Source organism: Chelonoidis abingdonii, chromosome 3, assembly GCF_003597395.2.
Source record: "Chelonoidis abingdonii isolate Lonesome George chromosome 3, CheloAbing_2.0, whole genome shotgun sequence".
Taxonomy (NCBI): Eukaryota; Metazoa; Chordata; order Testudines; family Testudinidae; genus Chelonoidis; species Chelonoidis abingdonii.
Window position 1 is genome coordinate 119,070,809 of NC_133771.1, and position 26,558 is coordinate 119,097,366.

General features: G+C 42.8%; 1 protein-coding gene across 8 annotated transcripts in view; it reads left to right on the top strand.

Moving 5' to 3' along the window:
* MTHFD1L (methylenetetrahydrofolate dehydrogenase (NADP+ dependent) 1 like) overlaps positions 1–26,558 on the top strand; it is a 289,126-nt gene that overhangs the window by 251,535 nt on the left and 11,033 nt on the right. For 3 of the 8 annotated variants that reach the window (XM_032782448.2, XM_032782451.2, XM_032782449.2), the window contains 2 exons: positions 6,411–6,519; positions 16,814–21,674. The exons of 2 other annotated variants lie outside the window; for them this stretch is intronic. In XM_032782448.2, the coding sequence (XP_032638339.1) occupies positions 6,411–6,500 (90 nt within the window). In that variant the 3' untranslated portion in view covers positions 6,501–6,519; positions 16,814–21,674. Of the gene's footprint in view, positions 1–6,410; positions 7,206–7,330; positions 11,206–16,813; positions 21,675–26,558 lie in introns of those variants that run through there. 3 more of the 8 variants (XR_012655563.1, XR_004373966.2, XM_075064045.1) reach the window with 3 other exon arrangements.

Sequence of the window (26,558 nt, forward strand, 5' to 3'; positions counted from 1 at the left end):
GTGAGGACGGGTGAGTAAATCGATTTGAGATATTCGACTTCAGCTACGTTATTCACGTAGCTGAAATTGCATATCTAAAATCGATTTTACCCCGTAGTGTAGACCAGCCCAAAGTTTCTCTCTGGGACCTCTCTTGAGGAAAGGAACAGAGGCCATGTAGCCTGAGTTAGTCTGACTCTTCTAAGGATTGTAGGCATCTCAGCAATACCTGGCGGTTAATGATATCAAAGGCTGCTGTCACATCCATAACAATCAGCAAAAGACACTCTGGGAATCAATGGTAAATCTCCCCTTGATTTCAGTGATAGCAGAGTTAGGCTAATGCTGAGGGCTTTTGAAAATCCTACCTTTTATCTTCTGTGATCACTAAGAATTAATCATTAATCTCAACCAGAGCATTTTCTGTCCAATACCAAAACCTAAAACATGGTTGACTGGGATTGAGGGGACCGGAGGTTTGCAAAAACTACCAGAGTGCTACTACCACAACTTACTTTCACCACTCTTCCCTGAAAAGGAAAATTAGATGTAGCTCAATATTAGCAAGGTTTCTGAGAACAGCCTTAATGAAGCTTCCTTAAGAATAACTGACACCCTGCTCTTGTAAGGAATCGTAAGTATCCTACCTTTTTGAAACTCCGATGTCATAAATACGTAAGACAGATAGCAGTTGTATTAGACCTTTTTCAGCTAAAATCATGCTTTGCTTTTGCCAGTGTTGGTTTCCAAGAAGTATAATTATTAACATAATCCCCACAATAACTTTTATATTTAAAGCATATTGCTTTTTCCTCCAAACCGCATTGTTTATGTAATACTATAACTACATGCACATAATAGTGTAGCCATCAACACAAGTGTTGCACCTATCACAAAATCTTTCTAAAGGATTATTGGCTGTAGTGCAGAGTTACAAGAAAACTTTCAGGGGTTTGTAGAGAATTGCAAATATCGTATTGGAAATTATTAATCCAAGTAAGTTCCTACAAACTTGCCCCCAATTCCCTTGTTGCATTTCTTAGCAGATGTTTAAAAGCTGTGTGGATTCTTGGTAGATGAGATTTCTTGGATGGAGAAAACATTTAGATATATTGAATGAAGAGTTTAAACTTGAAGTCCATACCATGCGTGGTTATTGAAGTTCCATTGCAGTTTTGGCAAGAGAAGGTGTGATAGCCATTAGATTCTAGTTTGGGTAGTTTTATTCTGCCTACCTAAATTCCACCTGTAGTTTCATTTGGATAACGTTCTCATTCACGGCTACTTACCCCAACCTGTTTTTTGTAGCCTTGCTGTGTGGTGTTACTTAGCAGCCACATTACATTGTAGAGGTCACTGAATATCAATGATGGGTGACGTGATCCCTGTGTAGTATATATGATGTGTAAACTGTGAGACACATCAGGATCTGGTGTGCTTGAAAGACACTATGTGAAGTTCTTATTTGCTGTTTCAGTGCATTTTCCCTGCTGAAGACTGGCTAATTACCCAAGTGATTTCTTTTCATAGGAGAATTTGCTCTTTCAAAGCCCATTATTTGCTTCTATTTTTTACTTTTAAAATACTGGTGTCAATTTAGTGCTTATTTACGGTGAACAAGGCTTGGAGACTGAAGTCTTTTATTTATCCACTGAGCAGGGTACAGCATGTGTAGCAACCAGTGGCAGATTAACAAGACCCTCTGTATATCAAGATCCAGGCTCCCACTACCTCTGGAGGGCTTCTAAGTTCCACCTGCTGGGTTTGGGATCAGTCTATAAACTCACAAACACTAATCCCACCCTGTTCTCTTTTGGGATAAGGTAGAAAGCAGGGGAAGGGAGGGAGCTTTGCTTCAGAATATGCAGCCATGCAGAAAGTAAGCCTGTCAAACCTATTGTACCTGCTTTGCAATCTACTGACCAACCTTCTTTCTGTCATTTCTTTTTAATTTTTATAAAGTAGTGGAGCACTAGTGAGGGGATCAGTCAGTATTAATCCCATAAACCATCCAGCTGTCTCCTCCTTTGTGACCCTGTAGTAAAGATAAAGGACCAAATTCTGTCCTGTGTTACATTTGTGCATACAACTGGCAACAGCAGAGAATCTACTCAGGTTCACCATTGCTATTCAGAATTGTGGGCAATGGTGAAACTCACAAGGCATGTCAGTATTACTCTGTGATACACTGAGATAGAAGATGTTTTCTTTACTGTGATTTAGATAAAATATACTTTTTTATGCAGCAGAGATTTTAATACAGTTGAAATCACTCCCTTGTGTTCACTTCATTCCTCTGTGTCAGAAGAGTTAAAGCCCCCTGCATTAATATTAAAGTGTTTGGAATTCACGCTTCAGAAAATTTAAATGTTTGTCATCCATTAATGAAAATCATATTGGGTATCACTCTGCAAGGAATTAGAAGCACAGCGACTGATCCTCAACTGGTGTAAATCAGCATCACTCCATTGACTTTAGTGGCCTCTGAGTGATTTATACGAGGAGAGAATCTGGCCCACGGTATTAACTAATTAAAAAAATCTTTGACTTTAATTTAGAATTGGTGATTTTAAGAATGTTATTTCTGTTAGGATGTGATGTTTATATAGAGTGAATGAAGACTGTCCATGTGTTTGGATGTACATATCTGTAGATCTACTTTACAAGTTATAGGGAACTTGGGAGCTCACTTTCTCTGGGTTATAGCAAAGCTATCTCCAATACAGCCAGAAACCAAAGTCTCAGGGGATGTGTATATATATGTAATGTTGTAAATTTTATTAAGGCAATTTCATATTGAGGTAAGTCCTTCAGTTTGAGAAGTCACAATGGGAAAAAACCTGCTATCCCAATTAGTGCATCCCCTGCAATTGCAAGATATGGTCCCCAGAGAAAAGACAATATCCCAGATTTTAGCCCAGAGTATGTCTGTGCTGCAGCCTGAGGAGTGATTGCAGCATGGATAGACATAACCCATTCTAGCATGGCTAAAAACAGCAGTGTCAATGTGGTAGCAAGGGCTGAACCAGAGAGCTAGATTCATAGTTGCATTGCTAGTCCACACTGAAGTCTGTCCTGCTATGTCTACACTTTTATTTTTGGCTGTGCTAGCACAGGTAAAGCTAGTGTCAGTACATCTATCAGCACTGCAGTCATGCCTGAGATTGCAGTGTCAACATTCCTCAAGAAGCCAAGCCAACATAATACAGTAACTCCTCACTTAATGTTGTAGTTATGTTCCTGAAAAATGCAACTTTAAGCGAAACGATGTTAAGTGAATCCAATTTCCCCACAAGAATTAATGTAAATAGGGGGAGGGGGTTAGGTTCCAGGGAAATTTTTTTCACCAGACAAAAAACTATATATTCTATAGATATACACACTATATACATTTTAAACAATTTAATACTGTTCACAGCTATGATGATTGTGAAGCTTGGTTGAGGTGGTGAAGTTAGAGGGTGGGATATTTCCCAGGGAATGTCTTGCTGCTAAATCAGTGGTTCTCAAACTTTTGTACTGGTGACCCCTTTCACATAGCAAGCCTCTGAGTGCCACCCCCACCCTAAATTAAAAATACTTTTTTATATATTTAACACCATTATAAATGCTGGAGGCAAAGCAGGGCTTGGGGTGGAGGCTGACAGCTTGTGACCCCTCATGTAATAACTTCATGACCTTCTGATGGGTCCCAACCCCCAGTTTGAGAACCACTGTGCTAAATGATGAACTAACACTCAGCTGAGCCCTCAAGGGTTAACACATTGTTAATGTAGCCTCTCATTCTACAAGACAGTGGGAATGGAGGGGAGGGGAGACAACATAGCAGACAGAAACAGACACACACCTTGTGTGGGGGGGAGAGAGAGAAATGCACACTGTCCCTTTCAGTAAGCCTACCCACTCTTAAGTGTATTGTCTTTTTAAGTGGATCAGGAAGTTGAGACAGCTGCTGCTGCCCCAGGCGCTCTCTGTCTCTCTTCGTCCCCACCCTGCTCTATGTGGAGAAGAAGGGGTAAGTGGGGTGCAGGAGCAGGGGGGAGGGGGACACCCTGACATTAGCCCTCCTCCTTTCCCCCTGCACAGCAGGCTGGAGGCTAGGGGAGCAGCTCCAAGGCAGAGGGCAAGAGCAGCACATGGCAGTAGGGGGAGGGACAGCTGAACTGCCTGGCAATTGATAGCCTGCTGGAGGGCTGCAGCACAGGGAACTTAGGGTAGCGGGGAGCTGATGGGGGGCTGCTGGTCCACCCTGGTTCCAAGCCCCCACCAGCAATGGGCTGCTTTTCCTGCAAGCAGTGGACAAAGCAGGCGGCTGCCACACGACATTAGAGGGGAGCACTGCACAACTTTAAACGAGCACGTTCCCTAGTTGATCGGCAATGTAACAGTGAAACAACGTTAACTGGATCGACTTTAAGTGAGGAGTTACTGTACATATATAATTACACAATGCTGTGTTTTGAGTGAGAGTCTCTGTTTAATGCAAACTAGCAGGGTTTCATATCCCTGTAATGTAATAAAAAATCACAAATGACTGAATTGAAACTATTGGGGGAGGGGGGGGGGAAGGAAATGTAATGTCTGAAGTTTTTTTTCCCATCAGCAATTGGTCTAGATTAGAAGAAGACAGAATATATCACTAATCCATGTAAACTGAACTCCTTTCCCCCTTGGATTAACGCAAAAAGGGGAAGTGGAGTTACTTTATATAATATACATGAGTATTTAAGTTTCTGTGAGGGAGTTTTAAGTGATCTTGTTGTTTCTTTTCCACTATTGTAATAGTAACACTAAAGTAGATTTCAGAGCATAGTTGCAGTGTAAAAGCAGTGGGTAATGCTAACTAGATCATTGTACATACATTAAAACAGGTTGATTTATAGAGAACTAGAAACAACTCCAGTCAGAGAGGGGCCATTAAATTTGGGGCTAAAATAGCAAGCATATGTTTTCCTTTTCAGAGACCCATCAGCATGGTGCAGCTCTCACTGTGGCCAGAGAAAATGTCATTTCCCTAGCAGATACATAAATTGATGTAAAGGAGAGACCCTCAGGGCCAGACTGAACACTGGCTTTAGTGGACCTGTGCTGATTTATCCTGGCTGAGATCCTGGTCCTCAAAAGTCCATAGATCTTATTTGTTTTTAATAAAATTTTGATGCAAATAGGCTCAACGCTTGAGCACATGCTTACCTTTAAGCACATATAGGCTATGTCTCCACTACAAGCCAAGTGTGTGATTCCCAGCTCCCACATATATACTTCTGCTAGCTCTTGTCTGAAAATAATAGTGTAGCCAGGGTAGCACAGGCAGCAGCATGCTCTAGCCACACTGAGTATGTGCCCAAGGGTGTGGGCGGGTTTGTAATCAGGACAGATAGCCTGTGCACCTTGGCACAGTTCTTAGTGCACCAGTTCAGAGTGAGTATGTCTGCACAAGCTGGGAATCGCACCCCAAACTCATAGTGTAGATGTAGCCTTAGTTAGATTGTAAGCTCCTTGGGGCAAGGGCCATTACTTTGTTGCATGTTCTGATAGGGATTATAATTCTCAAAAGTGTTTAAGTGATTTAGGAGCCTAAGTCCTATTTTCAAAAGCAATTGAGAAGCATGATGAGATGTAGAGTTCCTAACTGCCTATAACACTTATGAAAATGGGCTCCTAAGTCACTTAGCAATTTTTGAAAGGTGCTACTGCTATACAGATAATAAATAATAGTAGCATAAGTAATCCAGGTGAAGCTAGAAGTAGGCAATATGTGAGACTACTCCCATTATTTAAAGTTAAGCATATGCTGAAGTGCAGTCCTGGAGCAGGGCCTTAATTATGCGTAATTAGAACTAATCAGGCTTTTGTGGCTTTATATTTCAGCCAACATACAGGGATTGGATCTTCTGCCAGAACTGTTACTGCTTTAGTGCATTGTAGCGCTCACTGCAGGCTCTATAACTTCTTGGTGTTGGGAACTCTCAGGAAAAATGCATGGAGCCCAAGAGCTGGGAACTCCTAAATGATGAAATAGGAATCACCCATAATTTATTTTAATCATCTCAGTTCACTCTTGGTGTTAATTAAATATCCATAGTCATGAAGGTGTAAAGACTAACTTTAAATGGATAAATACTCAGAGGCACAAAGAAATCGACTGTGTGTCTGCATTTTGTGAAGAAAGTCACTCTTGTGTCTTCCTAGTTTACAACCTTAAACACTGTAACAGTCTTTATTTTTTCCCCTTTCCTGTCTCTCATAGGCTCAGATTTAAAAAATAAATTGAAGTAGCAGATGGTTTGACATTTTAAAAAAAATTGCAGCTGTAGTTGTTGAGTCCATGAATAACAATCTAGCCTTTCACTTCATCAAAGGTATATGTGCACAGTGTGATTATCCGCTTACAGTTGCAGGAGTGTAACTTTATTTTATTGTCCCCACAGATGAGCACCATGCCAGGACTTCCTACAAGGCCTTGCTTCTATGACATTGACCTTGACCCAGACACAGAGCAAGTTAAAGGGTTGTTTTGAGAGAGGTGTCCAAGTTCAGGTGGGTTATGTGTAACAGTGGTTTAATGGGCTGTTTTCTTTCTCATTTTACAAAACTACTAATTATTTCCAGGAGTAAGAAATTGGTAGAGGTTTTGTCATTGATACATTAAGGAATCAGTATTGAGGTTTGGGAAATATTTATTTCATTATTGCATCAGAATATAGTAATGGCTGGTACTAAGTCCTCAGTTGGTATAAATTGGCTTGGCCCATTGTCTTTAATGGAGCTATGTCAAACTATACCAGGTGAGCATCTGGCCTTCCACAGGGCCAATCAACGTGGCTTTTATTTTCTGAAATCATCCCTGTCTAGTCTAACCTCGCATATTGCTTCTGATGGTGATTCACTTTCACAGCCTGTTTTTGTTGTCACAGAGATTTTCCCAATAGTTTTTCCAGAAAAAATTATGCCCCATCATAAACCTATTATTACTCTTCATTCTGTCCTCTTAAATAAAGACTAATTGATCCCTGTCCTCTCTATCATATGACAAATATATTTGAGAGAGACAAGGTGGGTGATGTAATCTCTTTTATTGGACCAACTTCTGTTGGTGAAAGAGGGGATAAGATTTCAAGCTCCACAGAGCTCTTCCTCCGGTGTAGGAAAGGTTATTAGCATGTCACAGCTACTTGATTACATTTCACAGATCTGAAGAACAGCTCTGCGAAGCTCAAAAGCTTGTTTCTCTGACCAACAGAAGTTGGTCCAATAACAGAGATTACCTCACCCACCTTGTCTGTCTCATAGCCTGGGACCAATATGACTACAACACGGCAAACAATATATTTATTGTATGTATTTAAAGCCTTTTTTTTTTCTCATTTGTTTTTCTGCACACTTTTCAAATCCAGGTCTTTTCATCTTTCCTGAGAAGGTGCGTTTTCCAAGCCCCTCATCCTTTTTACTCTAAACCTCCTCTAGCTTGTCCATCCTTTTAAAATCAAAGTGGTTACCAAAGCTGAATTCAGAAGTCCAGTTGAGGCTTAGAACATGCCAAGTGGTGTAGAATATTTGCCTCTCTTTAGACATCATAACCGTGTATAAAATCAACTAATGTGGCTTTTGTATTTCTGTTACTCATTCAGTATATCATACATGGTAACTCTCAGATTCTTCATAATGACGCTACATTCTAGCTATTCCTTGCCTGCCCTATATTTAGGATAAATAGGTTTACTTCATTTTAGTATGCCCCAAGTACCCCAAAAAAGCAAAATTAACTGTTCATTTGCCTATGCTATAAGATAATATCCTTCAATCTGGTCAGAGCAGACTTACATTTTCCTGTGTTCTTTCTATTTCAGCAAGAATTGGTTAGACTGAAAGTTAAATTATAGTTTCAACAATTATCTTATGTACTAAGTGCCTTTGGCTATTTTACTGCTTGTAGCTCTACGCATGGTATTTCTTGGTACATACCCTGTTATTTTGGGAGGAATTATTAACACTATAAACTAGATGGATATTTGCTCAGAAAGTGGCATGTGATCTTCTTTAAACAATCTAAAATGACAGCAGAATCCTAAGAAAAGACCTATACACAGACGCATGTGCTTTCTTCAGTGAAGTGGTTCAACCAACATGTTTGCTACTTTTAGTCGTGTTAAAGGCCATCGTACCCAAAGGGCAAGAAAGAGTTTGGGGTTTTGGTTGGTTGGTTTTTGTTTTTGGTTTTTTGCTACATATATCTTCAAGAACAATAGTCAGAAAACAAATAAGAAACTCTCCTTCCAACTATAAAGGACTTTGCTCTGGAGTAATATACAAAGTGAAAATATTGAACTTGGTTTTTTAATCAGCTTGGGTGGGTTGAAAAGGAAATACCAGTAAATTAAACTCTAATCAGGTTCTTGAGAATCATGTGCATCCCAGCATAACATAGTAAAGCTATGAATCTATTGGAGATGTGCTGGTAAAATCAACCACATGAGGAGACAACCCTGTGAGTTTGAATTCTGAAGACCTTTTGGCCATAATATGTTGAAAAATATGGGTCTAGATTTTCCAACTTAGGTACCTATAGTTAGGCACCTAATAAGTGTTTTCTTAAGTGCTGTGGACACGCTGGTCCCGTTAACTCCAGTAAAAGCGATGGGCGTTCAGCACCTCAGAAAAAGACTGTTACCCTGTGAGGTCTTTGTGCATCTTCCCTTCACTCCCAAAATGCTGAGATCTGAATAAGAAGCTCATTAGGCTTTCTAGGGAGCTGGAAAAAATGTGGGAGAGCTAAAGACAGGGAAATAAGAGAAATGGCAGAATTTTAAAAAAAAAAAACAAAAAAAAAACCTTCCCCCAATTTTGAGCTCTCATTTTTTTTTTTCCCACCACAAGTTATATGTGCTATCATAAACTGACTTATATTAGCCTAGTCAAGAATCATTCTCAGAGTTCATTTTTCACCCATGAAAGGTCTCAGCACTGAAGCAGTCTGCCCCAAGGGCAGATGGACTGCACGGAGGTATGCGTGGGTGTGTTCGTATGATGACAGATACAGTAATTTTCTGTAAATACTTTTGTTGTGGTCATGGTGTATAATGTAAATTACAGTAATACTGTATTTTGCCAGCTAAGATGTGGCTGTTGTAAAGTATTCAGAGATTAGTCCAAGAACTACAGCTGTTTCATTATAAACACACATGCCTAACTGAGAACAGTTGTGCTAATGTGCTTTCTGTATCCCACTCTGCACCGTGCTTAACCTCATGAGGCTTTATAAGGATATTCAGATAGGCAAAGTTTGTGCTACTAGAACAATTCTCTGGTGTGCCTTGCTAATACTGAGCTAAGCTTTGGAGTCCATCAGTCTGTTTTACTTGTCAATGCTGTTAAGAAAGCTGGTGATAGTTCTTACAAGATTCTGCAGAATAGTACAAGCCACGGTGTGTACTGTGGTGTAGCTTGCAGTTTGTATGAATTTTTAGAGTATATTCTAACCAAAAAATTAATTGAAAAAAAAGTCAAGGCTGAAAATGTTTTTCAATCAAATGCAGCCAACACTCAAAAGACAACTTCACACTTTCTTTTCAAAAAGTACCGTGTACCATTGAAAAACACCCAAGCCTTTAAAAATCTGGCAACAAGCATTCAGGGAATGAGCTAATTCCCCACTACTATATAATTCTTCATTACTCATTATTGCCCCACCCAACCTCCACTGTTTAATGAGATACTTAACAGGGAAAAGTTGACAGTCGCTCCCGAAGCAGAGATTCTACAACAGGTGTCTACCCTTACTACAGAGATTCTTAGGGAGATCAGCCAGGGGCATTGGGCTAAATAGAGGCAATTGTGCTAGCTGGAGGAGCTAAAAGAAGAGCAAGCTGTTGGGTTATTTGTACTCTGGATCTGATAAGATCTGAGAACCAGACCCATGCTGGGAAAGAAAAGGCTATAGGGATCCCACGCTATGGGTGACAAGAATCCCTTTTCACTTTCTTTTGGTCCAGCTCTCTGAAACCAGATGTTGTAGGTGTCTCCTGTATCTACCCTCTCCTTACCAGTTACCAGACTTCCATTCTTTCATTGTCCTTGAGATCTTGTAACCAGGCAAGGCCCCAGCTATCAGTCATGTTCTTGCATTTTACACTTCCTTCCAAGGCTGAGGTGAAGCAGGATGCTTTGCAGCATTAAGAACTGATACTGTGACACTTCTGCAGCTTTTCTAAAGGGCTGTTAACCTAGGTCACCTTATGCAAGGCATTATGAGGTGCATAAAACCCAGAAGGAAGCACAAAACAGGAGACTACAACTGTCTGATGGCAGAGAATAGAAAACTGTTTGAGAGGAGTTTTAGCCTGTATTCATTCAGACATAGTCACCTGGAAAAGATATTATTGAAATATTTATTTTTTTCTCCTTTTGTTATTCTTCCCCCTTCCCTTTCTTTCCAACTTTACCTTTATTCCCCTTACAGTCTATACCAATCTTGCATTTTAGGCAGCAGGAGTTTGCAGGTCTGTAGAAGAAACTATCTTTTTGCCACAGGGAAAGGAGAAGCAAGTACATCATGTCACTACCTAGCAACATCATAAACACAGTGTGACTGGATCTTGAGGGAATTTATCCAGTTTACCTTTGCCCAGCCACTATGGGCCTTTGAATATGGGTGGGGACAGAGCATTTTCCTACATTTTAAGCCCCCTTAAGAAAACAGCAGAATCTAAAATCTCCATGTATACAAATCCACATTTTTAGAATTGTCCCTTGATTTTACATCCAAATATTACTGTACCACTAACCTTTGCTGATTGTACACTCTCCTTACATTGCTACCCTGAGGAGAGATGGAGAATTAGGGACAAGAACATATGAGGAAGAAAGATTGTTAAAGCAGGGTATGTGTAAGAAAGAGAGGGACGAACTAAACTGTACTTAGTCTCTTATGGTCTTTCTACCTTCCCAGCTGCTGCATGTACTTGTCATGTTTGGGTCTTTTAATTGTCTGTAGAACTCCTTGAGAATACATTGTAGAGTCATCTGCTGCCTTTGTTAGTGCATTGTATGCATTAATTACAGCCTGTGTAGCAAAATGTTTCCCAACACATTCCATTCCCAGTTCCCTTCTTTTGTATCTTTTAACCTCTAGAAATTTTACTCCTCAGAAGTTCAGTCATGTCCTATTCAGATTTTTAATGACTCTGGATGAAATCCTAGCCCCACTGCCTGGCAGACCTACCATTGACTTCACTGAGCCAGGGCTTCATCCTCTAAGCCCACTTTAATAACCTTTCCACATAATGATAATCACGGTGACTCTTGATTGTGCCCCGTCTGAATCTTTCCTAATTCTTCACTAGAATCCCTGTAATATGACTCCACCAGTATATTTATTTAAATTTCTAGAAAGCCTACCTATCCTTTCATTCTGAGCTCACATACGGTATGTCTACACTACAGGATAATTCCGATTTAACATAAACTGGTTTTATAAAACAGATAGTATAAAGTCGATTGCACGCGGCCACACTAGCACATTAATTCGGCGGTGTGCGTCCATGGTCCGAGGCTAGCATTGATTTCTGGAGCGTTGCACTGCGGGTAGCTATCCCATAGCTATCCCATAGTTCCCGCAGTCTCCCCCACCCCTTGGAATTCTGGGTTGAGAGCTAGTGCCTGATGGGCAAAAATCATTGTCGCTGGTGGTTCTGGGTACAGCCTCACCCCTCCCTAAGTGAAAGCAGCAGACAACCGTTTCGCACCTTTTTTCCTGGGTGAACTGTACAGATGCCATAGCACAGCAAGCACGGACCCCGCTCAGATCAACACCGCGATCGTGAACGTTGTAAACACCTCGCGCATTCTCGTGCAGTCTGTGGTGAACCATGAACTGCAAAGGCAGGCAAGCAGGAGGCAGCTACGGCAGTGCGGCGACGAGAGTTATGAGGACATGGACACTGAATTCTCCCTAACCGCGGGCCCCTGCTCTTTGGAGCTCCTGCTGGTAATGGGGCAGGTTCTACCCATTGAATGCCGATTTTGGGCCCGGGAAACAAGCACAGAGTGATGGGACCACATAGTTTTGCAGGTGTGGGACGATTCGCAGTGGCTGCAAGACTTTCGCATGCGTAAGAGCACTTTCATGGAACTTTGTGACTTGCTTTCCCCTGCCCTGAAACGCCATAATACCAAGATGAGAGCTGCCCTCACAGTGGAGAAGCGAGTGGCAATAGCCCTCTGGAAGCTTGCAATGCCAGACAGCTACCGGTCAGTTGGGAATCATGCAACGGCCAGACAGCTACACCGGTCAGTCTGGGAATCAATTTGGAGTGGAAAAAATCTACTGGTGGGGGCTGCCTGTGGATGCAAGTAGCCAAAAGCAAATCACTATAGCTGCTGCTACAAAAGGTTGTGACTCTAGGAAACGTGCAGGCATAGTGGATGGCTTGCTGCACAATGGATTCCCTAACTGTGGGGGGCGGGGGCGATAGTTGGAACTCATATCCCTATCTTGGCACCGGCGCACCAGGCCACCCAGTACATAAACCGCAAGGGGTACTTTTCAAATGGTGCTGCAAGCACTGGTGATCACAGGGACGTTCACCAACTTCCGCGTGGATGGCCAGGAAGGGTTCATGACGCTCGCATCTTCAGGAAGCACTGCTCTGTTTAAAATGCTGCAGCAAGGAATTTACTTCCCAGACAAGAAAATAGACAGTTGGGGATGTTGAAATGCCTGTAGTTATCCTGGGGGACCCAGCCTACCCTTGATGCCATGGTCTCATGAAGCCATACAACAAGGCAGCCTGGACAGTGGTCATGGAGCTTGTTCAACTACAGGCTGAGCAAGTGCAGAATGTGGTAGAATGTGCATTTTGGCCGTTAAAAGGCGCGCTGCGCGCACATTACTGACTGCTCAGACCTCAGCCCAAACAATGGTCCCCTTTGTTATTGCTGCGTTGCTGTGTGCCCACAATCTCTGTGAGAGTAAGGGGAGACTTTATGGCGGGGTGGGAGGCTGATGGCAAATCACCTGGCCGCTGATTATGTGCAGCCAGACACCAGGGCGATTAGAAGAGAACACCTGGGAAGCGCGTGCGCATCCAGAGAAGCTTTTGAAAATGAGTTTCATCATGGGCCAGAGTACGGTGTGGACTGCTGTGTTTGTTTCCCCTTGATGAACCCCACCCCTTGATTGACTCATTCTGTAAGCAACCCACCCTCTCCCCTTCAATTAACAGCTTGCTTAAGGAAATAAAGTCACTATCATTAAAAATCATGTATTCTTTATTTAAAGGTCATTTAAAAAAGGGAGAGAACTGACAAGGGTAGCCCGGGTGCAGTTTGGGAGGAGGATAGGAAGTGAAGGAAAAGGCCACTAAAATCATTTCAATGAATGACAGCCTTTTGGTTGGGCTGTCCACTGGGGGTGGAGTGGGCGGGTGCAAAAAAGCCTTCTCCCACGCGTTCTTACACGTCCTGGGTGAGGAAGATATAGGAACATGGTGAGTACTCGAGGGTGGTACACAGTGGAGCTGCAGGCGGCCACTCTGTGACCTGCTGCTCTTCCTGAAGCTCCACCAGACGTCGGAGATGTCAGTTTGATCACGCAGCAGCCCCAGCAATTTCATCCGCACCGCTGATCTTCCTGCCTACACTCTCATCTCGAGCGTCCCTCTTTCCTCCTGGTCCCTCTATCCTGTAATTGGTCCTTTTCCTCTTCTCACGTTCACTGGCATCTTTCCTGTAATTTGATACACGTCGGGCTTCCACTCATTCAGATGAGCTCTTTCATTGCGAGTTACTTCGATGATTTTCCGAGAACATTAGCTCATCTTGCGAGTCCTCTTTTTCATTTCATCGCCTTATCTGAGCTAGCCTTGGGATGGAGGTAGGGAGGCTTGAAAAAATGTGCAGCATGCATGAGGGAGGGAAAAAAGGGAGAGAAGTATTTAAAAAGATACATTTTACAGAACAATGGTTATACTCTTTCACAGTGAACAACACTATTCACCTTACACAGCACATGTGATTTCACTACAAGGTCGCATTTTGCATCTTAATTTTGAGTGCTTCTGGGCTCTGGTGTTACAGATCTCACAGACGCAGGTCCGGGCATCAGAATTCAGCTTGCATGCGGCCATGGTAAGCCATTGTCTTTCGGCTTCTGCAGCCTTCACTTCCATTCGCAGAAGCCACCCCCACCCCCCTCCAATTCTCTAGATGATCGCTTTACCCCCCTCCCCCACCGCATGGCTGGTATCATGAAGATCACTGCTAAATCACCCCCTTCCCCCCACCGCGTGGCTGGTAGCTGGGAGAATTCCTGCTAGCCAAACGCGAGAAAGCTCAGCGCTATCCTTCCTCCCTCCCCTCCCCTGCTTGGCTACATGCAGGAAGGATTTCTTGTAAGCAACAGTCAAACACCCCTGTAGGAAAAAGGCCATCTCTGTCCCTTAATTAAATTCCTGAATTTCAACAGGTTACCATGAACGATATCACTCTGCTGAGGATAACAGAGCGAGATAAAGAACGGATGTTTCTTGAATGCCAGCCAATCACGGGACCATACGCAGCTATGCTTTGTCATGCAATGATACCGATTACTTGCTACATGCATGTGCGTGGTAAAGTGTCCTACCATGGTGGACGGAACAAGGCTGCCTTGCCCAGAAACCTTCTGGCAAGGCTTTTGGAGTACCTCCAGGAGCGCTTCATGGAGATGTCCTGGAGGATTTCCGCTCCATCCCCAGACATGTTAACAAACTTTTCAGTAACTTTACTGCCCGCGAATGCATCCCAAGCCCTCAGGGCAAATCAATCATTAAAAAAGCTTGCTTTTAAAACCATGTTTTATATGGGACAAGGTACACTCACCAGAGTCGCTTCCATGTTTCACGTCTGGGCTAGTAGTGGGAGGCTGGACGGTACTTCCGTCTGGGTCAGAGAAAGATCTGGCTGTTGGGGCTGACCCGAAGAGTGCTGTGTGCTTTCTGTAAGCTCGTTCTTCCTACTTCCATTCCCTCTCACCATTCCCTTCCGCAATAATCTCAGGCATGGCTGAGATTACCCCACCCCATGGATCAAGGAAGAGTGGGGGAGTTGTGGCGCAGCCCCCTGAAAATTGCTGCAGCCAGCATAGAATCGACATGTTTTCGCCCTGCCCCAGACCTTTGCCTTTGCTTCTTGGTTTTGTGGTAGGCTTGTCTGAGCGCCTTCACTTTTTGAGTCCCTGGTGTGGCCTTTCTCCATCATGGGCCATTGAAATTCTTTTGAATGTTTTTTCATTGTTGTCTTTTGGAACGGACTCTTTGGTTAGACAGACCTTCCCCTATAGCAATCAGATCCAGTACCTCACCATGCGTCTTATGCTGGAGCTCTTTTTCAGTTCTCAGGACACTGCGACTGCATTGCTACCTGTGCTGATGAGCTCTGTGTGGTCACCTGTGCTGATCAGAGCTCCATGCTGGCCAAACAGGAAATGAAATTCAAAAGTTCGCAGGGCTTTTCCTGTCTACCTAGCCAGTGCATCCGAGTTCAGATAGCTGTCCAGAGCGGTCAGTGGTGCACTGTGGGATACGGCCCGGAGGCCAATATCATCGATTTGCGCCCACACTAACCCTAATCCGATATGATGATAACAATTTTAGCGCTGCTACTCTCGTTGAGGAGGAGTACAGAAACCGATTTAAAGAGCCCTTTATATCTATTTAAAGGGCCTCATAGTGTGGACGGGTGCGGCGTTAAATCGGTTTAACGCTGCTAAAATCGGTATAAACACGTAGTGTAGACCAGGCCATATATTTAAATCGAGGAACAGGTGACACAAAGCAAGTCAACAGCGGTCCTCACTCCTTCAGCCTGTTAGATTTAACAAATACCCCATCTTCTTTATCCTTGTATACAGTACCTAGCACAATGGGATCCAATTACAAATTGTGGGTGGTAGATGCTACCTCATCAAAAATTATAACACAGGACTTCACTTGTGACCCCACCAGCCACCTTGTGACATTGCCATAACTATCTCTTGTGAGTTGTGCTTTGTTCTGCTGTTGATACGCTCCAGATTTCTGTTTGTTTTCCTAATTGTTGTTAAATATTGGGGTTGGGATTGTCATTTTCTGTGCACTATTTCCCCCAGATCCGTTTGCTGACGACTTTCTCCCCATATGAAGAGTTGAGATTATTCTTAATTAGTCTTCACTACTAGCGAATCATTTGTGTTATCCTCCTGGAAAGGTGATTAAAAGTTGATCTGAAAACCACAAATGTTCATATTGTTTTAGTTTTTTGATCAATTCTTGTTGAAAATGCATCTTGTTGGGGGTTTTTTTAATCACTTTAACAAAAATGTTCCAAAATTCTGTGCAGCAAGTTTTAAGTCAATGAAACTCTTTGTTGCAAAATGTCAACTCTTCAAGAGCCCATAGTAGTACTAGCATATGTGTGTGTGTTTTGTGTTTTGCTTCCAATGGATATACAGAAAGGGTTTGTATTAAGTGGAAATGCACCTCTACGCCGGTATAACACTGTCCTCGGGAGCCAAAAAATCTTACCGCATTATAGTTGAAACCGCGTTATATCGAACTTGCTTTGCTCTGCCGGAGCACTGCTTTACTGTGTCATATCTGAATTCATGTTATATCGGGTGGCATTATATTGGAGTAGAGGTGTATGTTATTTGTAGCACGTGGTATAGTTAAATATTTGATCTAATTTTGCTCAGGGTAAAAACTTGTATCATTGAAACATTACAGAGCCTCTTTATTTTGTTAAAGCTTTTGTTTCTTTATTCCTGTTTCTTGAACCAATGAAAATTATTACTGCAATACTTTTTCTTCTTTTCCAGAATTCTGAAAATACCAACTGCTACTTCACGGTTTCCTGCAATAGGAGACAAGAGTGAATTTGAAATATGCCTGTTATGTGTTTCTGGAGGGATATCAAGATAGACCAAAGAGAAAAAACCTACTCTTCCTTCTACCCATTTTTATGACATAAAAAAAAAAGTTTGTTACAAACTAATTTATTCTTGGTTTAGTGAGAGAATTTTTTTGCCATGCTTGCTATTGCTTGCATTTCTGAATGTTTGTTTTGTCGATAAAATGATGTGAACAGAGAGGTGAAATTTTCCACTCCAGGATTTTGTATTCTTTATTTGAACTTCTAACAAAAGTATTTCCCTCGTCAATGGCCATCTAAAAAATTAACATAAACAGGATTACACGGCCTCATAAAGCCTGTTGCTCTTGAAAGAGTACAGTTCAGCTGCTGGCATTCAGGAGCTGAAACCACACGCAAATTAGCTGCACATTTCTGAGTTATCAGCAAGTGTTGCTATGGGCACTGCTGGGGAAGAGCCAAATTTCAAATGAGGGGGCTGTTGAAGAATAACAAACAAGACTTTTTTAATACAGAGTTTGTATTTCCTCTGTGGGCAGACAGCTTTGAAAAACTTAAAACATAGTGTGTCCCATAGTCATAGGTACTTTTATCTGTCAAAGGTGCTTGTTACCAGTTCTACAGTGTTTTTGGTCTATTTTGTTCAGTATCTCGGCTATAAATCCCAAATGTCAACAAGCTTTGTTTCTTTTTAAAATCAGCTGTCTAAGGAGACAGAAGGAATGTCTGTCTTGTTAGTTTTTTTAAAAATATCAACCTCCGACCTTGTTTCCCAGTGAAGTGAATTAATGTCATTATTCTGGGGAGTTTTTCTTACAGTGTAAAATTGAGGGTCTGGTGTTGCATTTACAGTCAGCAGGTGGTACTGCCAGTGAAAACTGACCATTCTGTATTTGGGGGTTGCGGTATGCTATTCCTATGCTCCAGCCACCCTCTGTAGGGACAGTTGGGTGCTGTAGCATGTCAAAAATCCAAAATGGAGCAGTTCTTTTGACTTTCTTTGAGTGCCTATTGAATGAATCACTACTACAGTAGGGCAAACTTTCACTCAGAACATATTTATCAGGTTACTTTTGAATATTTCCTTTCTCATTGTTCCTGTTTATTTTCCAAATATCTGCCTGAAAAAAGGGTCTTCCTCCTAATGCACATGTTCCTTTGACCTGATCCATTCAGTGAACTCCTTTGCAATGTTTTGGACATTGAAAACACATTATTACACCACCACCTAGTAAAGTGGAGAACAGCCCAAAATGTCATGCTACTCAGATAATACATTTTACATCATCAACCAAGTCCACATAATTATCTCACTAGATGTAAGGGCCAGCTGCTAAAAATGTCTGGTGTCTTATGCAGAAATAATACTCATATTTAATACTTTAATATGGCCTCATTTAGATTTCCAGTAGCAAAATGTTGACACCTTTCAGTTATTTCTGGGCACAGACAAAAGCCCTGAACCTCCAAAAGTCACATTAGTGAGCTCCAGCTGCTCTCTGTCACCCGAGAATGCATTGCACTAGGACACCACTTCTGCCATAGAGGATCTGGCTGATAAGAGCCCTAATAAGCCCATTTTTTTAAATGATTTGGTTCATTTTCTCAATACTTCTCTAGTTTGATTATTACATACAGTTTATAATTTAAAAAAGAGATGGAGCCATTTTTCTACGCTCGTATTCAAGAACTACAAGCTGGTAGGGTTTGGTTTTCAAAAAGAAAGGCACACAGTGAAAAAACAAGCTTTCTGTGTGATGAGGTGGTTATGGTGGTGGGGTTGGTTGCTAAAGCAGCGTGTTGCACTTTTTTGGGTCCTTGGGTATATTCAGGTACACGGTTCTGGCTTTCTCCTGCTATGCTGGTTTTGCTATATAGTGTGTATCCTGTATGTAGTGAACAGGATACATATGTGTAGTCACAAAAGCAGAGCATTCTTGAAACCATGGCGCTTTCATCTGAGACAGAATTTTGGGCCTCTCAAGATCATGTTTTCCATTTTTAACCATGATAGTTAACATATAAAACTGTGTGCTTCGTAGCTGAATTGGATATTCATTTAAAGAAGTATTCAGCAGATTGCTGAGTAGAATCTCACGCAGTGTGTGTTTAGACCACCACAGTAACTGACTTGTCTTTTTTTGGACTTTTTTTCTGGCAGCAATCCAGAATAAAAGAGGAGTCTGAAAATACACAGAATATTGTATTTTCAAGCTTTTGAAAGTGCTTCTTCTCAGGAAATGCTCATGGACTGGTTCCTTCAATAAAAGAGCAACAAAACAATGGGGTCCGGAGAGACAATATATCATTGTCCTTTTAAGTGAAAACAGTGAAATAATGACCAGAAATAGTTTATTTCCCAAGTGACATCCTGCAGTGGTGCTCCACCTAGCTTACTCATGTCTATATATGTTATAGGGGTGAACAGTGTCTCTCTGGTCCTGTTTACAACTCCATTCCCACCAAGTTTGGGGACTCCATTACATCACATGGTTCTCTAACCTGTTTTTTTAAAGAGTTGAGTCTTGCAGGGATGGAACCTTGTTTTAACTGTGTACCCTACCTGTGCCAGAGCCTTGGACTCTAGTGAGACAGCAGCACGTACTGGGGGCACAGTTGGCATAATGCTCCTTCCAGAGTGCAAGAGTGAAACATATTTTAGCTATGAGGACTACTATGTTGTAACTTAGACCTCTAGCATGGAGTTACAGTAAAGATGGGACTCTGATGGTTCCAAGGCATTTAACATGTTCTGTTAATAAGGTTCACTTCACAAATTTAGCTTATGCCAGGCTAGACTCTGGGCCCTCTGTGATTATACCCATACCAGCTACAATGATGTATAAACAAGACTGTTACTAGCAAGATTTGAGCCCAGTTTTCCAGACAATTGTGGGCAGAGATTTTTGGTCTGAGAGATTTTATGAAACTGTCCCCTTGGCTCAATCTACGCTATGTTTATACCTATATTGTAGTCTAATCCCACAACTCATTTGTATTTGTCGTGTAGACAGGCTTGAACATCACCTGGGCGAAAAATATAAATCTACACTTGAGGGGTTTCCCAGAGTGGTTGTCAGAAAAACATTGTGCTCCACACTGCCTAAAGAAACGGCTAGCGACAGCCATGTTCTATACGTGGCTCTACCATAGCTAAATCAGTTCTGACCTCAGTACAGTGTGGATTCGAAGCACTCCTGGTTTTGAAGCATTCACTGCTGTTGACCAGTCAACTCTGTATGAGGCTCTCAGAGTGATAGGATTTAACAAACCACTCCGAGTTCCTATTTTATATACACATGGATCCCCATGGCATGTGTTCCAGGTAAATATTTTTAATTTAGACCATACTGTCTTTCCTCCCTGAACAATATTTCTGGTACTTATTTATCTTACCGCAGCACAAGAGCCAGTGAAAGTAGTCAGGAATTAATGAGGTGTGTGTGATTGCTTGACAGTCATCTGGGTAGAGAATTTTTGTTTTTATGCTACAATGTGCTGATGTATTCATCACCAAGAAATCTTTGAGCCGTTTCAATTGCCTTTCATTTCCCAGGTTTGCTTTTCCCTACTCAAATATCTGCAAAAATCTTTTGAACTAACCAATTTCAGCTTCTTCACCTATTTATCCTTTCAGATTTTAGGTGAGATGTTCTAAAGCACTCAGCACTGCCATCATTCTGGTCCCACTGACATGGGAGTTTTACCATTGAGTGGGAGCAGACTTAACCCATCACTGAGCTCTTCTGAAAATTCTGCCCTCAGTATGTTGTTTTTCCTTTCATTTGCTTTATTTCGAGTGCCTTCTAGGTTATTTATTCTTTAAAGTGGAAAAAATTATCATGAGTATCATTAGTTATATTGCTGTAGGTGTTACTGGTGCTTTATGGATGTATAGGAGGATAAAGTCCCTCACCTGAGGACTTTTCAAACCACATGAGGTTAGCACAGATGCTAACAGATCGTGGTTGGGGAGGAAGTGTAAGAGAAAGGATTGAAGTTACAGAAGAGAAGGCAGTGAATATTGCTCATTGTAGAGAATCTAATTGTTACGAAATATTACAAGTGACCTGTGTACTATGCTTGCAAATTGCAAAGTATTGTGGAATGTAAGAAGCTTTTAAAACACACTTCGCGCTGAGGTATGAGCAATCATGAACATATTGCTATAAAAGGTTTGGAATCCTTTCACATTGCATAGTATATAGCAATATTTGTGAAGTCTGCAGCTCTTTATAAAAGCTGCAGCAGTCTCGAGAGAGAGCCACAAAAATATCCTGGGTGGAGAGAGGAAATCAAGCAATGATATACTTTTATAGAACCTTTTTTGGAAGATTTCGAAGGAGTTTGCAAAAGCGGGTAGCCGGTAGTATTCCCCAGTTACTGGTTTGCAATATGAGGCACAGAGAAGCAACATGATGTGCTTGGTAACAGTGAGTCTACTGCAGAGCTAGAAATGGAATCCAGGTGACCTGACTCCCTGTTCTTGGCTGTTACCCCAGACCAGTTTTAGGACATGTTCCATAATCACAACTTTACAAAAAGACGTGAACTATTTTTCTTTGCTTCTTATTTTTGATGTTAGGAGCCACATGGCAACTTTTGCATTATCATTTATAGATCTGCTTTTTTTGTACTCAGTTAATACTAAGTATTTGCTACCGCTGGAGTAGAAACCTGACAGCACAGAACTATGTTCAAACTACTTATAAGTTTTGTTGTCCTTTTTTTGTATTTCAAATTCCAAAACTCTCAATGGTGTGTACATTTGAAAAAAAATAAAGTATATACCTTCTTATGGATACCAATGAACAATTTGCAGAAGTGTTTTTTATCCCCTGGCAACCTGTGGAACTCATTGCCATAGGGGATGCTGGGAAGGCCAAAAGTGTAACTGGGTTCCAAAAAGAATTAGATAAGTTCCAGGAGAGTAAGTCCCTCAATGGCTATTAGCCAAGTGGTCAGGGATGCAACCAAGTTGCAAAATCAGCTTGTCCTTTCCTCTCCCTTTTTCTTGATGATAGTGTAAGCAGAGTCTGAATGAGCACTCGCTTACATCTAATGATAAGCTGTGGAAGACGACTTCATTAGCTAATCTCATTTGCATGGGCACACCCACCGTGCCTAGGTGCTCAGCATAATGAGATTGATTGTCCAAATGGTCACTTTTGGCTGCTGTGGGATCCCCAGTCTCCTTGGTTTTGGGGCAGATATAATAAAGGAAATCAAGGGCAGCATGACTCAAGGACACGACAACTGTACTTGGCATGTTCCAGCTAAATGGCACTCACTAGGCAAGGGACATGGGTTCCAAAGCCAAGTGAGTAGAGAGAGGATGGGGACAGGTTTTTGTGCCCAGTGGTGTGGGCCCTGCTGAAGGGTCCCGGACACAATTTGACTTTTTCTCTCTCTCCAATGTATAATAACAGAGCTAATGTCAACTCATGCTGCAGAACTGAAATCACTGATACCTAGGTCTAAGTATGACCAGCTTTGGGACAGTGTCCCAAAGCAGCCAGGCCCACTAGCAGCTGACATCACTGAGAGCTGAAATCACTGGGAGCTGTGTTAAATGATGGGCCCTGGAGACATTTTGGTGAGAGGCCAGCAAGGTGGTTGGTGGAGAGGTGTGGTGCAGGGCCAGCAAGGTGGTTGGTGGAGAGGTGTGGTGCAGGGCCAGCAAGGTGGTTGGTGGAGAGGTGTGGTGCACGGCCAGCAAGGTGGTTGGTGGAGAGGTGTGGTGCACGGCCGGCAAGGTGGCTGGCGGAGAGGCCTGGCAAGCGGCCAGCAGGGTGGCGAGTGAGTGCCCAAGCTGCAGAGCAAGTAAGGTGCCTCATTACCCCATCTCCACCCAGGGCGGGAGGTGAACTCTGCAGATGCAGCCCTGAACTCTGGCCAAGGACAGCACTGCACTGACCAAGGACAGCAACTCTGAGTGCGGAGCAGAGAAGGGATGGGCACATGAAAGGGGCTTTTGGGTTGCTGGATCTGAGTGGAAAAGGACTCTGCCCAACTTACTTGGGGGTGGGTCATTTGCTCATGGTTTGTTTGTGAGCCCTGTTTGCATGTTTCCCCCAAATAATGCCAAGTTACTTCCCTCCTTTTATTGAAAGTTTTTGCTACACTCATACTCTGTGCTTGTGAGAGAAGTAGTATCACATCTTAGAGGCACACAGGGGGTGGTGTGTAATTGTCCCAGGTCACTAGGTTGAGGCTCGAGCCGGTTTTATGTTGTATTGTTGAAAAGGAACCCCTAGATCAGGTCGGCAACCTTTCAGAAGTGGTGTGCCAAGTCTTCATTTATTCACTGTAATTTAAGGTTTCACGTGCCGGTAATACGTTTTAATGTTTTTAGAAGGTCTCTTTCGATAAGACTATAATATATAACTAAACTATTATTGTATGTAAAGTAAATAAGGTTTTTAAAATGTTTAAGAATTTTTATTTAAAATTAAATTAAAATGCAGAGCTCCCAGACCAGTGGCCAGGACCTGGGCAGTGTGAGTGCCACTGAAAATCAGCTTATGTGCCACCTTTGGCACCCGTGCCATAGGTTGCTTACCCCTGCCCTAGATACTGAACCGAGCCCTTGTTGCTGCCAACTCTGACAAGCAGAAGGGTTACAATGGCAATGTTAATTGGAACAATCAGTGAAATGTAGGAGTGGAAGGGAACTCAGCAGGGCCACCCAGAAGGTTCAGGAGGCCTGGGGCAAAGCGCAGGAGCGGACATAAAAAAAGGTGCCACCCACTGCGGCGCTTGTACTCTCTGGGCAGCACTCCAAGTCGGTGGTGGTGGGTCCTTCACTTGCTCCGCGTCTTCGGCAGCACTGAAGGACCCGCTGCTGAAGTGCCACCGAAGACCCGGAGCGAGTGAAGGGCCCACCGTCGAAGACGAAGACTGCCGCCGGGTGAATAAAAATTAAAAAGGCGCCTTTAGCCAGGGCAGGGATTCTCGTCCAGGGCTCACGGGACCCCTGCGGCGCCTGGAGCAAATTGCCCCACTTGCCCCCTCCTTCCCCCTGGGTGGCCCCGGCCTCGGTAGGTCATCTAGTCCAGTCCCCTGCACTCAAGGCAGGACTCCGTAATAACTAAACCATTTCTGACAGGAATGATAAACATTTCACTCATAAACCTGCTAGCTGTGTCAAGTGGTTTTCTCCAACCAATCACAGATTAAAAAAGAGAGACCAGTAGGAGACAGGGAAAGGAAAGCAGGAAAGGAAATAGGTAATGGAGTGACTGGTGCCAGTTTTGTGATTCTTTCCTTGGGCAGGCGGTGTCACTAGTACGTCAATCAAGTTGGAAGGCCACATCACAGGTGAGAAGTCAGTTCCTGGACTAGGTTTCCTTCCTTCTCGTAGCTGCAACCACATGAGGCAGCATCAATTGTGCAAACAAAATTCAAATCCAGGATTATTTAGGGTATAGTGTTTAAGCCCAAGAAATACCTGGCACTGTAGCCATTGCACTTCCTGGGCCCTAACTGGAGCAGAAAACAAAGAGAAGCCAAGAAATGGGAGGACACAAAACAAAGAGAGAAAATGAAGTCTCCTTCCTGCATTTCTGTCCCTAGAAAAGTACCCAGTCTGTCCAGAGCAATCCTTACCAGAATTCAATAATCTTTTTAACCCAAACAATATTCATAAAGTGCCTTGAACACAATCTTAGAACATCTATACAAAGCCCAGTTCTCATAGTAAAGTTCCCAGCATGCACTGGGCTTTCCTAAGCATAACTTAAGTGAATTTTTAGGCTTTGCTCGACATTCAAGGATAATAGTGCATAGGCCATAAATCCAATAAGCATTCCATTGTCATAACACTCCCTTGGATACTGCATATTCAGAGCAGTAACTAATCCCCTCTCAATGTTCACTCTAATAGCAAAGTTGTATTGGGAGAGGGTGGTGCACACAAGCATTCACTTTGATTCAGGGCAACTCAGATTTAAATCTAAATCCTAATGAAGGTAACTGGATACAGAGTTGGCAGAAACATGGAAACACATGCTGCTTGGAAGCTTTCCCTAACAGAATATCTCTTCAATTTACTCCATGTTATGTTGAGGGGGGAAACTGGGTGCTCAGGTACCCTGCTGATCAACTCCTCCCCCCAAGTGCCTCCCACCTGCTGATGGACCCCTTCAAACAGATCCTCCTCCACAGCACCACCCACCCGCCAGTGATCAGCTGTTCAGCGATGTGCAGGAGGTGCTCAGCCAAAGCACACCAAGTGTTAATCTTCTTAGGAGGGCTCTAGCTGTGAAGTCAGAGCACTCTACGTGCCTTGCAAGTGTGGACAGGTCGTGAGTTAGGGTGCCTGGGGCTGCTTTAATGCAGTCTAACTCGCAAGTATAACCAAGCCCTCAGGAGTCTCTGGCCAGGTGAGTTTTACAGTCTTTTGTAATGGGTGATCTCCAATAGCCTGTTCAAACAATAAATGTTGCTTCACCCTCTGCAGCATTTTCAGTTTGGAAGGGAGGAGGAGGAGGGAAAACAGCCATGTCTTTGTCTACTTGCAGGCAGCTGAGTTAATTCTTTGGGTGTGGCTGGTTTATGTCTCTTGTAGCTGATCAGGATTGTTGGGGTCACCTCTAGGATTCTATCTGTAACTCTTTGCAAAGCACCTGAAGTTACCTCCCTTCCCCTACATCCAAGTTCCCCAACCCCCTCCTCACAGCGAAATTTTTCCAGTTTTTCCTGCCTCTCTCAAAAACTTCAATGAGCAACTGTATCCAAACTTTCTTGCACCTGCCAAATCCTCTAGTTCTTACCCCACCTCACATTTGATCCTGATCCCTGTCAGCTGCCAAAACACCACCAAACTCTTGAGACACACCCCACTGCTCCTTCCAATGCCCCACAGCCTCCCATAGTCAGTGCTGGATGCAGAGCAGCTGAGAGCTCCCCCAGTGGCATAAAGCTCTACAGTATTTTGTCCAGCATCAAGAATTTGCCAGGAACATAGCGGAGGGGGAGGTGAAGCTGGAACACTGCTGCACTTCAGCACTCCTTGGAGGGCATAATGTCCCCTTGAGGGCTATTACCAAATCACATAAGTTAGAGAAGCCCAGAGATTCCTCTTACTTGCCAGAGAGCGCAGGTGATGGACAGCTCAGGTCCTGCATCAAGCACAGCTCTGCACAGGGCTCAAAGACTCAGCCCTAAAATCAAGGAGAGCAAGTGGATTTGAAATGGGAGGCTGGATTTCTTTCTTTTCCTCACTCCCCCAGCATCACCACTTCATTGAACTCTAAGGATTTTAAGTCCAACCTTGTGTGGCACTTTAACTTCTTAGGGCTGCAGGCAATTTGTGTCTCTTTTTAGTTTTTCACAAAGGAAGACAGTCCTTAAACCAAAGAAATTTCAACTGAGTTTAAATTTTAGAGGCTGAACTAGAATCCCCAACTGAGGGGATCTTAGAAACACTGAAAGCTCTTTTGGCTTTAGGGCTGAGACTGGGACTGCTATAACAGAGCAGTGTGATTACACAATGCCTGAGGCCTCAGTGTTTATGTAACAAATCAGTCAAACTAAAATATTTCAAGTGCGGTCATAATAGTGTTCCTCTGCCCAATACACTTGAGTGTAATGTATTATACACACACAGCTGTGTGTGAGTAGATATGTATTTGTGCGTGTGTGTGGTTTTCATGTAAAAACTCAAATATTTATTCACCCAGTAAACTTTT